Source organism: Pipistrellus kuhlii, unplaced genomic scaffold (genome assembly GCF_014108245.1).
Source record: "Pipistrellus kuhlii isolate mPipKuh1 unplaced genomic scaffold, mPipKuh1.p scaffold_m20_p_2, whole genome shotgun sequence".
Classification (NCBI taxonomy): domain Eukaryota; kingdom Metazoa; phylum Chordata; class Mammalia; order Chiroptera; family Vespertilionidae; genus Pipistrellus; species Pipistrellus kuhlii.
Genome location: NW_023425515.1, coordinates 54,031,880 through 54,047,431, shown reverse-complemented (window position 1 = coordinate 54,047,431; position 15,552 = coordinate 54,031,880). Strand labels below are relative to the sequence as shown.

The window sequence follows — 15,552 nt, the reverse complement described above, 5'->3', positions numbered from 1 at the left end:
ATGAACTAAGAGGTCATGGTTTGATTCCCAGTCAGGGCACATGCCTGAGTTACAGGCTCGATCCCCAGTAGGGGACGTTTAGGAGGCAGCCTGCCAATGATTCTCTCTCATTGTTGATGTTTCCATCTCTTTCTCCCCCTCTCTTCCTCTCCCTGAAATCAATAAAAACATATGTATTTTTTAAAATAACAATTGACTACATATAACTCAATGCTCTTCAGTGAAATGAACTAAGTACAGAGCAAGGCGATGGGAATAGGTTAGAAGATAGTGGGAAGATCGTGTAAATTTGGTTTACACAAAGGAAGAGGCTAAGAAACTGCATTAACCTGTTCAAAAATGAGCACAAATGAAATGCAAATTCAATCCACAGTATAAAAGAACCTATTTTTATCATTTTTTGTGCATGAGAAATGTCTGTGCTTTAATAAGACTTTCAACTTCACATGTGTATCTCAATTGCATGTATAGAATTTCAATGTTTTGCCTGTAAATAAAAGAAGTGGGTCATTTATTACTGAACTTAAGATAAAAGGGCTGCTGAAAAGAAAAGACCTAAAATGCATCCATTCATACTCAATAAATTAAGCACCTGCCAAAACAAGTGTAAAAGAACAAGGCGTAGCTTTTGGAGATGCCACCATGGAAGCACACCAAACTCACTGCTTAGGAAACTATAAGAGAAAAAGACTGCCGAAACCGGTTTGGCTCAGTGGATAGAGCATCGGCCTGTGGACTAAAAGGTCCCAGGTTCAATTCCAGTCAAGGGCATGTACCTTGGTTGCAGGCACATCCCCGGTAGGGGGTGTGCAGGAGGCAGCTGGTCGATGTCTCTCTCTCATCAATGTTTCTAGCTCTCTCTCTCCCTTCCTCTCTGTAAAAAAAATCAATAAAATATATTTTGAGAGAGAGAGAGAGAGAGAGAGAGAGAGAGAGAGAGAGAGAGAGAGAGAGAGACCTCTCACAGAGAAATCTCAAAGGAAACAGGTTTGAGTTGGCATGGACGGGTGAGTAGTATAGATATCAAGAGGAGGAGGTGAGAGATTGCAGATCAACCCAAGGGGGTGGCGATGTAAGCAACATGCTGAGAGGTAGCCGGCCCCAGGGTTAACAGAGGGTGGTGGAAACGTGACGGATTGGACAGGGAAGAGTAGACAGCCGTGGAGGACACTGGAATTTATCCTTGGAGATGTTTGGAGTTTGCTGTGGTTATGGTTGTTGAAGGAAGAGAACACTGCAAGGAAAGCTGTATTTGACAGAAAAGGAACCTGGCAGAAAGCAAACGATGGATCCAAGAGAAGAAAGGTGAAGTAAAGAGCAGCTAGAAAACTGTTGGTATAACATAAACTTAAAACAATAAGGATATACATTAATAAGGTGATACTGGAAGGAAGGGAATAAGGAGTTAAGAACACTAAGAAGAAATACTTTAAGGATTCCAGGGTTTTCAGATGTAAAAAAAACAAAACAAAACCTATTTTTGCCTAAGAACAGGCCACGGGACCATGCACTGGTACATGTGATGCTGCCACAACCTACACAGTCTCAAAGTGTGATGTGCCAGAAGCCTGTGCCAGACCAAAAGCAGTCTGTCTGAGACATTCAGCATATGTATGTATCATATATGCAAACTGCCAAATTTAAAATTAGATAAATACATGTGGGTTTACCTAATCAGCTAGTATCTATGAAGTAGAATGACAAGTAAAGGTTTTGTGAAGTTAGATGTAAATGTGGAAAAGCTGAATTAGTCCATTTGCCACACGTGGGATAAATACAATAAAAAAAAGAAAGAGGGTCTCACCACCCTTACAGTCAAGTCAGAGAGTGCCAACTTACACTGGTCCAGAGAATCTGAGCTGAGAATTCAAGAGGAAGTGCTCAAGACTGCAGATTATTTTTGTGTCACGGTCTCCATCATCATTACTTTACAGAATGTTTGTTAGACACGGAAGGAGTAAGCAGATCTGATCTATTTTAATACAGGCAGATGGCTTGGTTGTGGACGTTGTGAAGGGATTTACTGAGCGGCTTCAGCAGCTCAAGGACATTACAGAATTACAGGCTCTAAGAGACCTTCCTGGGCCAGCTCCCCATGGCTCACAACATTACCCTTTCTTATTAATTAGAAAGACAACCCAACCCTCTGCATTCAAAGTAACTGGGGAGGGACGAGGGAAGAACACTATATTTGTCCAAAGCACAAATGTTAGGACAGAAACTGGAAATACAGATTGACCAAAGGGCAACTAAAACCTGTCTTGCTCTACGGACAATGAAATCACGAACTAGGAAGAATTAAAAGTCACTATTTCAGAAAATATTTTCATGAAAACAAACCATGTTTAAGTTCCTATAACTATTTTGGAGTACAAAACTCAATAATTTTTCTACTAGTGTGGCGTAGTTTCAGGAAAAATGTAACGACCTGAAAACAAACTATAATTGCCAGGATAACACAATAGGCAGTGAATGTATGGATCTCAGGATTATTTTGAAAGCTCTGCTAATGTGAATAACTTCCAATTTTGAAGACCACCTGGTTTTCTATTAAAAAAAATTTTTTTCTTCAATGAAAATACAAAAAGAACTGCTGAGAAACACTATGACATACAATCTAGAGTCAAATTTGGGATGTGCCCTAACCACACCCCTCTAAAGCTTTCAGTTTAAGTGTCACTACTTCCCTGGCAAATTTGTTTTGTAAAAGGTCATGTGTTTTCACTTTTAGCCCATAACAACAATACTAAAAAACATTTATATTCATCATAAAACCCAGTATAGATAAAATTTAGGCTAACCATGACTTATACAAAGAAAATTCATTATGATAGAAAAGTAGAGAAATCAAGTTAAAAGAGCAGAATACAGTAATTATTCTGATCAAAAGTATATATATACTTTTGATCAGAATATATATATATATGCATATTTTTGTCTATATAGCCTGACCATTTACTGACATATATGAATATCTTTATATAAAGGTTGTAAGAAAATAAATGAGGTATGTACGTAGCTTGAGTTAACATGAACAGAAATCATTTTTAAATAAAAAAATTAAATCAAATTGAAAAACATTCTTTATATTTGAAACCATTTTTTATATTTCTACAATAGATAAAGATGATTTTAATTCGTATTGTTGGAGGGAGAGGCAGAGGGAAAGTCAAGTAACCACTTTACGAAAAGTTTTATGGATAAGTTAAAACGAGCCATATGTTATCTCTGGCTTACTTTATTGACAGTATTCTCAATACTTGGAAGCCAACTCAAAGAGCCAGGAGATTACTGATTACTGAGTCTAATCTCATTTTGCAAATAAAAGCAGACATGGAGAAACTGTATGATTGTCTCCCAGGTCTCACCTCCATTGGTGCCTCCTCACTGGGGTCAGGGCTAATCAGTCTCTGAAACGATAACTGCCACTAACCAAGCCTTTGCTGTATGCCACTCTGCTGGATACTTTAAAGATGTGTCATTTCCTTTAGCTTAGTACTTAATGCACTGAGGGGGCCAGTTCCACTCTACAGGATAATCAAACTCAAGCTCAGGACATTAAACATTCCCAAAGTCAGAGGGAAAAAAATGACAATCCAGGAATTCAAACCCAGTATGTCTGACTATGCAAAGCCTTCACACAATGCTATTGTCTCCTGCAAAAAGCTAGATAGGTACATCCAATAACTCCAATTTGGCCAAGACAGACTGCAAAAATATCTTCATAGATTTATAGGTTATGCATACAAAGATGTTCACTGAAACATCTCTGATGTCAAAAAGAAAAATAAGAAACAACATAAATTTTTAACAATGGGGAAACAGCGAAATAAGTTACGGTATAGACTTTCTAGGAAACACTAAACTTAGGTCATGAAAAAGAATGAGGTAGATCCATGTAATAGATGTGGCAAAAATGCCCATATTAAATTGTTATGTTTTAAAAATAAGTTGTAGAACAATATTCAGGGCATTACTTTTTTAAAAATAAATGTACATGCAGGCTTTGTTTGTAATTAGAAAAAGGTCTGGGACAATGCACAACAAAACCAGAGAATTCAGCAGGTGCAGGTGAAGTATGAGTCATTTCTTAAACATTTCTGCATTGTGTTTCTTTTGAATTTTTGTTTTTTATAATCCTCACCCAAGGATATGTTTATTGATTTTAGAGAGAGAGGAAAGGGAAGGGAGGGAAAGAGAGAGGGAGAGACAGAGAAATAGAGGGAAGGAGGGAAGGAGAAAGAAGGAGAGTGTGCAAGAGAAAGGGGGGAGAGAGAGAAAAAGAGAGAGTGGGGGGAACATCAATGTGAGAAAGAAATAACAATCAGTTGCTTCTCGTACACATCCCGACCAGGGATGGAACCCCCAACCTTTCAGTTGGGACAATGCTCCAATCAATTGAGCCACCAAGCCAGTTTTGCATTGTTTTAATTTTTATGCCTATGGTATGTTAGTTTTGTAATTTAAAAAATTATAATACAAAAGTAAAAAATTTTAAATGAGCATATTAAGTATTTTAAAATAAAATATGCATATTCCAATTAATGCCATCCCACATAGCATGGAATGATTCTGTGGCTATTTTTTACAAAACCTAACATTCCATAACAACACACCAGAGTTCAAGTACTATAGTCCATGGACAGTCTCCTTGATCCTTTCAAAAAATGCATGAGGAAAAAGCTATTTTTTTAAATAATGGTAAAGAGCTATTTGCCTTTTTGCCAGCGTTGACATCTGCCCTGATGGCGCAAAAGCAGTGGCGAAAACAACTGCTGGCACCTTCACACCAGTCAAGGCCCTGGCACAACTGCACTCCAAGTCACTGTATCCTCCCTGCCATGCACTCACAACTAAAAAGAAATTCCATTTTCACTAAAGAGTGTCTTTGATGAAGCAATAACAGTGACTTTATTAAATCTTGACCTTTTATGATATTCTGTGTGGCACAATGGGGAGTATGAAACATGAATCACTTGTGCTGCATACCAAGGCAGTGCTTGTCCCAAGGAAAACCGTGCTGCAACTGCAGGAGCTCAAAGTTGAATGAATTACTTGCTTTTTTTTTTTTTTTTTTTTTCATGTATCAACATTTTTATTTGAAGAACAATTCAGACTATGGTTATGCAGACTTAGGTATTTGGCAGACATTTTCTCAAAATCAAAAATAGGATTACTATTTCAAAGGCAATAACTGACAGATGTTTGGTGCCAATTAAAGGAAATTTTAAAATTTTGGAAAACTTGTATCTGCCACTGTGAGTTAAACAGTTTCCCAAAACTTAAACACTGTCCTGATAAGATCAACGGGGATATGAACAAATGTGGTATTTTTATTATTTAATATCTATATCAATGGACCAATATTTTCCAAATTATCAGTGCATAATGTTACCAAAAAAAAAAAAAAAAATCATGCAAGAATAAAATATCCATTCTGCCGGGACCGGTGTAGCTCAATGGATAGAGCGTCGGCTTGGGGACTGAAGGGACCCGGGTTCGATTCCGGTCAAGGGCATGTACCTTGGTTGCGGGCATATCCCCGGTAGGGGGTGTGCAAGAGGCAACTGATCGATGACTCTCTCTCATCGATGTTTCTAACTCTCTGTCTCTCTCCCTTCCTCTCTGTACAAAAATCAATAAAATATATTAAAAAAAAAAAAAAAAAAAAAAAAAAAAAAAAAGAATAAAATATCCATTCAAAGTACAATATAAACCAATGGGTTTTAATATAACAAAGTAAGAAACATTTATTGATACTGTTTCTGATTCCACATTGCAACCTATCTATATCATCTATATCTATATCTATCTATATATCTATATCTATATCTATATCTATATCTATATCTATATCTATATGGCTAATATGCTAAGTTTCTGACCATCCAGGTAATGGACGTCACATAGCAAAGCCCGGCTTCCTCTCCCTAACCACTAGCCTCCTTGGAGTTTCTTCAGCCTAGGAACTTGACTTGCTTTATAGCCAGGTAGAAACATTTTACACTTTAACCAATGTCTGTGAAGTGTTTTTCAGTGCCTCATCTCATTTGATCCTCACAGAGGTCCTGGAGTAGGTAGAAAGGAGACTCAGTGGAATCCTATCTTCTTTTCATTAGCCAGAAAACAGAGATTTAGAAAACTTAGAAACTTGACCTGACTGAAAAAAGTAAGAAATGGTGGATGTTGAAAAATGACTTCAGGTTTTCTCACTACACAGCATACAATCAAATACTGCTGCAGTTAAATATTTTACCCATTTTTCTCCCTGCCTGATCTACAATAATAATCTGCTTTGTATTGATATTTACTATTGTGTTGCTGACAATTTCCTGAAAGAGAAGTTAGGATGTTTCACTGGGCTGGAAAAAGTTTAGCTAAATCAGAAAGCAGTTCTAATTAAGCAAGTTTATCTATATCTATAAAAGGCTAAGTTGACTCCCACATGTGCAATACATATAAAGTTCTCACTGGCACCAATGGCATGCATGTGTTCCCATCTGTCATTGTCTATCATGAATTTGGTTGACACTTCTATTATAGAGAAAAGGTGAATAGTGATATTAAAATATTTATTCTAATTAATTCCCTTTCAATGTGCATGAATTCGTGCACTGAGCCACTAGTCTTTAATAAACTACTACTTACTGAGTTTGGGTGGAATATCAAAGAATATTGAAAATTACCTGTTAATACTATCAAAATACTTCTTACTTTTCTAACTACATATTTGTGCGAAGCCATGTATTCTTTATATATTTCAACCAAACCAAGACAACACATCATAGTAAACTGACTGCAGAAGCAGATAGGAGAATCCACCTATCTCCTAATGAGCAAGACAGTAAAGAGATTTCCAAAAATGTTGAACAGTATCATTCTTTTCACTAATATTTTTTGGTTTGAGGAAAAAAGATCTTACTTGTGTCACAAAAAATACATTTTATATATATATAATATCCATCCATCCATATATAATAGGTTTGTTATTGTTTTTTTATTAATAAATATTTAAATTTTTCTCACTTTTAATTTTTAATATGGTAAATATTGATAGACCTAATCCACACAAATGCTTTTTATCATCTTCAACTAGAGGCCCAGTGCATGAAATTTGTGCACGGGGGGAGGGGGGGATCCCTTAGTCCAGTCTGCACCCTCTTCAATCTGGGACCCCTTGAGGGATGTCCAACCACCCGTTTAGGCCCAATCCCAGTGGCCTGGTTCTCCCCTGCAGGCCTGGCCCCTCCCAACTGCCCTCCCCTGCAGGCCTGGGCCCCCTCAACTGCCCTTCCCTGCTGGCCCGGTCACCCCTAACTGCCCTCTGTGCCTGGCCTGATCCCCCCAACTGTCCTCCCCTTGCAGGCCTGATCCCTCCCCAACTGTCCTCCCTTGCAGGCCTTGTCCCCACCCCACCCCCCAACTGCTCTCCCCTTCAGGCCTGGGCCCCTTCAACTGCCCTCCCCTGAGGGCCTGGTCTCACCCAACTGCCCTCCCCTGCTGGCCCAGTCACCCTTAACTGCCCTCTGTGCTAGCCTGATCACCCACAACTGCCCTCCCCTGCAGGCCTGGCACCTCCAACTGCCCTCCTCTGCTGGCCTGGTCCCCCCACAACTACCCTCCCCTACTGACCTGGTCTCTCCCAACTGCCTTCCTCTGCCAGCCCAGTCACCTCTAACTGCCCTCCCTGCTTGCCTAATCACCCACAACTGCCCTCCCCTACAGGCCTGGGTCCCCCACAACTGCCCTCCCTTGTTGGCCTGGTCTCCCCCAACTGTCCTCCTCTGCTGACCTGGTCACCCCCAACTGCCCTCCTATGCTGGCCCAGTCACCCCTAACTGCCCTCTGTGCTGGCCTAATTACCCACAACTGCCCTCCCTTGTAGGCCATCTTGTGGTGGCCATCTTGTGTCCACATGGGGGCAGCCATCTTTGACCACACGGGGTGGTTATCTTATGTCTTGGTGTGGGGGTCATTTTGCATATTACTCTCTTATTAGATAGGATAATCTCTAAGGCCCCATTAACTTCTGAGGTCAAAAGTTGGAGAGCCGAAACCGGTTTGGCTCAATGGATAGAGCGTCGGCTTGGGGACTGAAAGGTCCCGGGTTCAATTCCGGTCACGGGCATGTACCTTGGTTGTGGGCATATCCCCAGTAGGGGGTGTGCAAGAGGCAGCTGATCGATGACTCTCTCTCATCAATGTTTCTAACTCTATCTCTCTCCCTTCCTCTCTGTACAAAATCAATAAAATATATTTAAAAAAAAAAAAGTTGGAGAGTCTTTGCAGTATACTGTTAACACATTTTCATGTACTCTGCCTATTGACTTAAGTCTTGGCCAACAAATGCCAGTACAGCATTTTGTATTTACACATGGGTAATATGCATATGTGAACTGTACTACAAGCTTTCCTAACCAATAAAAGCCTAGAATGCTAAATACATTCTGCAACAAGTGATGTTTATTATATTCAAACCTCTCTTTTTGCCACTATTTTGTGTTCTACCAAGTGATCTTGACCCATGGGGGCTGCTAGAAGTTGTAAACTGGTAGTAATGGATCTGGTCCAAAGAAACAAAGATTAAATACTATGATCGATGTTTGATGTTACTTAAGGCATCTTGAGGACATGGTAGACAACTTGGCTATGATTAGCGGAAGACCTCTGACATTTTGAGAGAGATAAACATCACTGCAGAATGAGAGAATGGTCAATAAGGAAATGAATCATAGCTGGAAGAAACTATGGTTAGAAGGATGCAGACTTCAGGAAAAGGGAAGGGAATAGGAGGGGAGGACGACTGGCATTCTCTACTGGGAATAGGTTATAATGCCCCTACATGGAGTTAATTTTGTTAATACTCCTATTTCTATAAAAGATCTCCAGTACTATATACACATGGTGCGGGGAGGGGGAAGCTGAGCGTTGACTATACAAGGTGTTATTTTATTTGTATATGTGCTTGGGCAATTAGTTCTAACATACAGGCGCTCAGAACTAAGAATACCAGACATGGAAATAGGAAACTTGTAGATTCGAAGTGAATACCCAAAAGTCCAAGATCATTCTTTATTAAGTGAAGCAATATGTTATGAGGGGATAAATGTTTATGGAAGGAGACTTGACTTTGGGGAGTCAACACAATACAATATGCAGATGCTGTATTACAGAATTGTAGACTTGAAACCTATATAATTTTATTAACCAATATCACCCCAACATAATCTACTTAAAAAAACTAGTAAGTGGAGCAAAACCTTTGGGAATTCCTTAGGAAAAAAATATTTCAAAAATTGACAACTTCAAAATTCTGTGATTAAATATAAGCTAAGACTCAGTTTTAAAAGATCTGTATTGTATTGTATTTTTAAATAAACTTCCCAAGTTATAGAATTTTAAAATATATCTCTATTATCTCTCTTCTATAAAATATATTCTAAATCTTAAAGAAGTTGAAGCTGACACAGTAACACCAAATCCCTAAAGAAAATTTTAACACAATTCTTATTTTCCTTAAAAGAGAAAAAAATTCTTTTTAGGTACTACAAGAAGACAAGATTATCACTTATATCAGTAAACACTTATTTATTTACAATATCTACTAAGCACATACTATGTGCCAGACATAGTAGTGTCCTTTAGGGAAAACATACACATATACATACATACATACATACATACACACATACACACACACACAGAGAACTGTGTCCGTCATAAAGTTAACTTCATTGAACAAGAATAAAATATTAACATAGAACTATGTCTACATTCTCACATAGCTCCACCAATGCCCACCCTTCTAAGGTGATTTCTGCGTCTGCCTGCCTTGCTCTGCGTTTTTTTATATCAATCCTTGAAATAGAAAGAGTTAAATCACTGGGGAAGGGGGGACAGGAATGGCTAGATTTATTTACCTTAAAAGAACCTGATGCTATTAGCAGAAGAAGATAGCATCCTCCAAAATGGAGAGATGAGAAGGAACAAGGACAGAAAAGAATCAACGTTACTGAGAACACAGAAGTGAGAGAAAAGTGATTTTACATGAGCAACTGCTGTGAACAGGGAGACTCCGGGCAAAGGTGGATAAATTAGGACATTATTAACATTTCCACTGGTGTGATCTTCAAAGAGCTTCAATAAAACGTTAAAGTTCTTTCTGATTTTTAAAAATGTTGAATTAAGGAGTCTTTTAAGACTGGCCTAGAAGTGGCCTCGTGATATAAGAGTTGCATTCACAATGCCATGTTGTTTTATTACATAGTTGTGACCCTTGGTGGAAAAATACCATTGAACTTCCAAAGCTATCAATATTATACTTTAACCATCTATCCCAACCCTAAATCCTGGCCTGCTTTCACTCATAGCCACTGACATTCACCAAATTCTCTGTAGATTCTTCCAAGGAACTCTACGGTACAAGAATCTCCTAAACTCAGTGCTTCTGGCATCTCACATTCTCTCCCCACATGCTTTTCTCAATAAAAGCGTGCATCTAATCCTGTCACTTCGTTACTTCTCTCAAGACAAAATGCTAATTGAAAAAGAACAAGAAAGTATATTTCCTCTAAGGATTTTTTGTTGAATAGATGTTTTGTTCACATTGGCAAATGTGTAGTGTTAATCCTATTCTATAAACAAAAATGTTAGTGATATTTATTAAAATGTGATCTTCCAAATATACATGAGTGAGGCAGAAGCCACACCATTGAGCATTTACTGTGGAGTGTCCAATAATGGAACAACCATCAGATCAATGGCCGAGTCTATCATTTGTGAAATTGGGAAATAGATTTTCTCTCTTTGACTGAGCTCGCATTTCTACAATTTTAAAACCATCACAAAACGCAAACTACTCCTACAGTCTCTTTCTTAGGCGGTAGAAAACCAGGTACACAGAGAATCAATTGCTCAAACTTAAATAGAAAGGAAAAAATCCTTCCACGGTTTAGTAAGAGCCGATTAACACATAAGTAAACTAATTAACTTTCCACTTTTAAGACCAAATTCAGTTCAAATCAGATGCCCTTTTGAACACCACCCAAGAACTGACAATCTCTCTTAACCAGTTACTCTCCCAGTATGATCAAGGGAGGATTTTGGAGCCTCCAGATGGCCTGGGAACTGCCCTCAAAATGAGTGTGAGCTGTGTGAGTGCCAAGCAGTCCTCATCAAACACAGGAGGGGACTGGACTGCCAGAAATCGGGCAATCTTACCTCAACCTGCCTGACATACAGAAATAAGTTGGTATCATTTGTGTAGATACAAATAGGTACACAATCCCTATTCTGAATAAACTAGTTACAGGTCCGAATTTAAGTGGGAACACCACAGTTTTCACAACGTTCTCCCAACGCATCTAGGACTTCCAGTCCCTTGTTCTGTATAACTCAGTGTGACTCAAGGATTTGATGTACCAGCAAGTCACCTTGTTTAGCACTAAATCACATGGCTTACATATGAAGATTCAAATGAGACTGTTCATTATAAATGCTTCCACTACCAAAGTGTGAAAACACATTTGAAAATGTGCCACATACTGTTTGTTACTGGGGGGCGGGGGATGTCTTACCCATGGCATCATTGCCTTGGTTCTGACAACAGTACTAAGCATAACACTGTGAAGCGCTTGGTGATCTAATAATTAAATTGTTTCCCGAATAGTTCATGTTGAATACATAGTGTATTAAGCTTAATTTACCTAAAATTTCCATCCAGTGGCTGTCGCCTTTCATGTAGGTCAGACTACTAAAAAGTTGAATGGTTCCAAAACAGTTACATCACTAAAATTAGAGCTAAGAAATTGAAGTTTATAATAAATTCTTCATCATGCTAGCAATTAGGCTCGCAATCCATTTTTCTTTAATTTTATATGGTCTTTTCTTTATTTTATGCTTTTCTCATATTCCAAAAAGTTATCCACTATGTCAAGGAATCACCAGTAGTACAAGAAATATTTTAGATATATCTAACCACTGGAAAAACTATATAACAGTAGTCAACTTTTTTTAATATATATATATATACAATATATTTTATTGATTTTTTACAGAGAGGAAGGGAGATAGATAGAGAGCTAGAAACTCGATGAGAGAGAAACATCGACCAGCTGCCTTTTGCACACCCCCTACCAGGGATGTGCCCGCAACCAATGTACATGCCCCTGACCGGAATCGAACCTGGGACCTTTCAGTCCGCAGACCAAGCTCTACCACTGAGCCAAACCTGTTTCAGCAGTAGTCAACTTTTCAATTCAAATTCCCTTTGACATTACTCTGCAGATATTTAAACAGAAATATCTTCACATCCATTTTCTTTCATAAATTGAAGACACAATCTAATTTCTACCTTTGGGGGCACTGTGCCATTGTAGTGGTCACTACTACAACAGGTATCTATCTAGCATCTATTTCCCTTTTCCTTCTTCATAATGGAAATAACCTTGTTCATAGATACACTCTGCCCCCTCATTCCATACTGGAAGTCCTAGGGATAGTCCCTATTTCATTGAAACCAACTTTGCCATTGACTGGTTCGATAATTTAATGCAGTCAGGACATGGTCTTCTCCCGGGGACTTCTATGCTAGCACTCAACAGCTGTTCACCCTCTTCCCCTCCCCTGTCTTAAGGAAATTGAGTATCAGGGGCCTTTGAGGGGCCTGCTGACTAAATCCCCAACTCGGCTTTCAAGACTTCTCTATTCTCCTTTTTCTACCCTTTGAGCCCTTTCTCCTTTGCACAACCTCCTATTCCAGCAGCTAGAAGGGTGTGTCCTTTCCAGAATATGCCCCTGCATTTTCCATTTCATATCCTTCATCCGGGTTGTTCCTTTGGCTAGAAAAGCCCAACCACTGCCAAGTCAGTCAGTGCAAATCCTATTCATTCCCAGTCCAGATCAAAAGTAAACTTTCCCAGGAAGTCTTCCTTGATATCACCATTAACAAATGGCACTCATCATATATTCCTTGTATCATAAATCAGCTGTGCATGCTTGCAGCCTGTTTTAAAACTATAAGCTCCTTAAGGACAAACGCTTGTGTATCTCTGTCCTCCACCACCATCCCTCCCCACCAGAGTAGCTCAGTAACAATTCTTTGAACATATGAAGACACGTTTTCATTTTTGAGGGTGAAAGTGCCTTTACAGAATAGATTATCAAGAAGGCTAAAATGTCCTTGCAAGCCTTTAAAAACATTCTAGGGTGGCTTAGAAGTAGTTCTGCTGAAAGAAAGAAAAGAAAAAAAATCCAACAACAAAAAAACAGATGACCTTGTAAGCCTGATTCTGAGAATTATGCCAATTCTTTAAAAGTACTGCCTAAGAATTCAAAAACAAACTCTACGCAAGTGCTATTTACAAAAGAAGAGTGGTATTTATCGTAATATACAGGTTAATAGATGTTTTTACCAAAAATTTCAGCTGTTCTTATAGTAATATTTAAGACTTATTTACTCAATCTTATTTCACACTTGAAGGAAGTAAGACAGAGAAAAATGTTGGCTCCTGGACAAATGTATTTGGAAACACATACAGGTGTCATTTCATTATTATCTACACATCATCACTAAAAATATACCTATTGAACTCCATGAAAGTTACCTGTAACAGACTATTTCCTTCGCTGGCTTCTATGGGAAAGGTATACAAAGTTTTGTATTCATTTCTCCCCTTCCAAATGAATTTGGACAACTTAAGTCAGCTAGTAAATAGTAAGTTACTTCAAGGTCTATGGGTATACTATCAGTTCAAATAAGACCACAAAACTACAGAAAACACACTGAAATCTCCAGGGAGTGGGAGGAGGGATCAGGGTTAACCACAATCTTCCATCCATCATTGAACCTGCTTTTAAAATAAAACCCTTCAGATAAATCTCAGTAAATCTCGACAATTAATTAAATGGGACAGAAAATTTGATTCCACAGGAACAATGCACTCACAAAAGAAAGGGCAGCATATAAGATGAAAGTCAATGTTTAAGTATGGCTATGCACAAAAAAATAAAATGTTAAGAGTAAATGGAGAGTATAAAACTCAATGTAGGTTTCTAGAAACCGTTTACAAGAAAATGGAAGACACGTTTATTCCCTTTGTATGATACTATTATTGTTATCTTCTAGGTGTGTTTGTTTGTTTGTTGTTGTTGCAAGTCAACTTAAATCCTTTGGGAAAGATGCTAAATAGAAAATAAATAAATAAATTCTTGTTTTCAAATATAGTGCAGCACACTGTATTAGTCATCTTTAAAATAAAGAGCACCATTTCAGTGGAACCTATATATAGATTTGGTAAAGGTACGATTTCAGTGAAACCTACAATATATAAAGATGATGGTAAAAGTCCCATTTAAAGTTTTCTAAATGGTTTCAAAGTCATCTCCCATTTTCCTGGAGCCCGCCTGGTAGGGGAAACTGATCCTAAAATACTGTTGTGTTTCCCACCGGACCCACTAAGTGTCGGAGTTCATTAGCTAAAAAGCGGGGTCAGGTCCTGGATCCCGGAGCAGGTGCGGTCACCTCCGCGCGGAGCACCTGGCCGCGCGGGGGGCGGGGCGGGGCGGGGCGCGCGGGGAGGCGGCGGCGGCGGGTAGGCAGGTGGGCGCGCGCGCCTCGGCCCCCAGGACGCCTGGGGAGAGGGAGGCCCTGAGAAAGTTGCGCTCCCCCCGCCTGGCACCGGAGACCCCCGGGCGGCCCCTGCAGGGACCGCCGGCCCGGGCCGGCGCCACCTGGCCGGGAGGGCTCTGGCCACTCACCTTGCAGAGAGAGGAGCAACAACGGCGCCAGCGGGGAGCCCCGCGAAGTCATGCCGGGGCCGCCGGGAGCGCGCCCGCCGCCCGCTCGGCTTCTCTTCACGGCGGAGGCGCGTGCCGGGCTCCGGGCTCCCGGGAGCCGGGTCCTCCGCGACTCGCCGCTGCCGGCTCTCCAACCGCCCCGCGGGGCGGAGACCGTGGGGCGCGTAGACCAGGCAAGTGCAGCTCCCCGCGCGGAGGATGAGCTGCAGCCACGGCGTCCCGCGCTCGCCCGCCTCGCCCCGCGGCGCCGCGGTCCCGTCGCGCTGCTGCCCCAGGACCCGCCGGCCCCCCGCGCCGCCCGGGGAGCCACTCCCCCCAACTCTCGCCCAGCTACTCCCGCAGCCGCCGGGCTCCCGGGCTCCGCGCCGCCCACTGGCCCCGCTCCGTCTCCCGGGCAACGGCGGCTCCAGCGCGACGCCTGGCGGCCCTCCCGCCACCCGCGGAGCGAGCGGCGCGGCCACCTGTGCGCGGCCCACGCCCCCGCTCCCTCCGCCCGCGCCGGGGAGGCCGAACCGCTAGCCAGGCCGGTGTTGTCTGCCCTGATCTCCAGGGAGGTCTAGGAGGGATTCTTTGGGTTGCAGTCCTGAGATTTCTACTTGGCCAGCTCACTCTCTCCCAGCCCTCTCTTCTGTAACCTAAAGAATCTGAAAGAATCTGATCCGGCAAAATTAAGAATCTGTGGGGTTTGTTCTCTTCCATAGCTTTTTTTTTTAATTAATTAATTTATTAATTGTCTCACATAATTGTCCTTATTCC

At 40.7% G+C, this 15,552-nt stretch overlaps 1 protein-coding gene across 2 annotated transcripts in view; it reads right to left on the bottom strand.

The window, feature by feature from the left end:
- The window catches only part of IGSF11 (immunoglobulin superfamily member 11), a 120,986-nt gene extending 105,794 nt beyond the window's left edge, over window positions 1-15,192 (bottom strand). Inside the window, exon 1 of one of the 2 annotated variants that reach the window (XM_036445869.2) lies at window positions 14,758-15,192. In XM_036445869.2, coding sequence (XP_036301762.1) covers window positions 14,758-14,809 — 52 coding nt within the window. In that variant the 5' untranslated portion in view covers window positions 14,810-15,192. The remainder of the gene's footprint in view (window positions 1-14,757) is intronic. The other variant, XM_036445868.2, reaches the window with a different exon arrangement.
- Window positions 15,193-15,552: the final 360 nt, after the last annotated feature.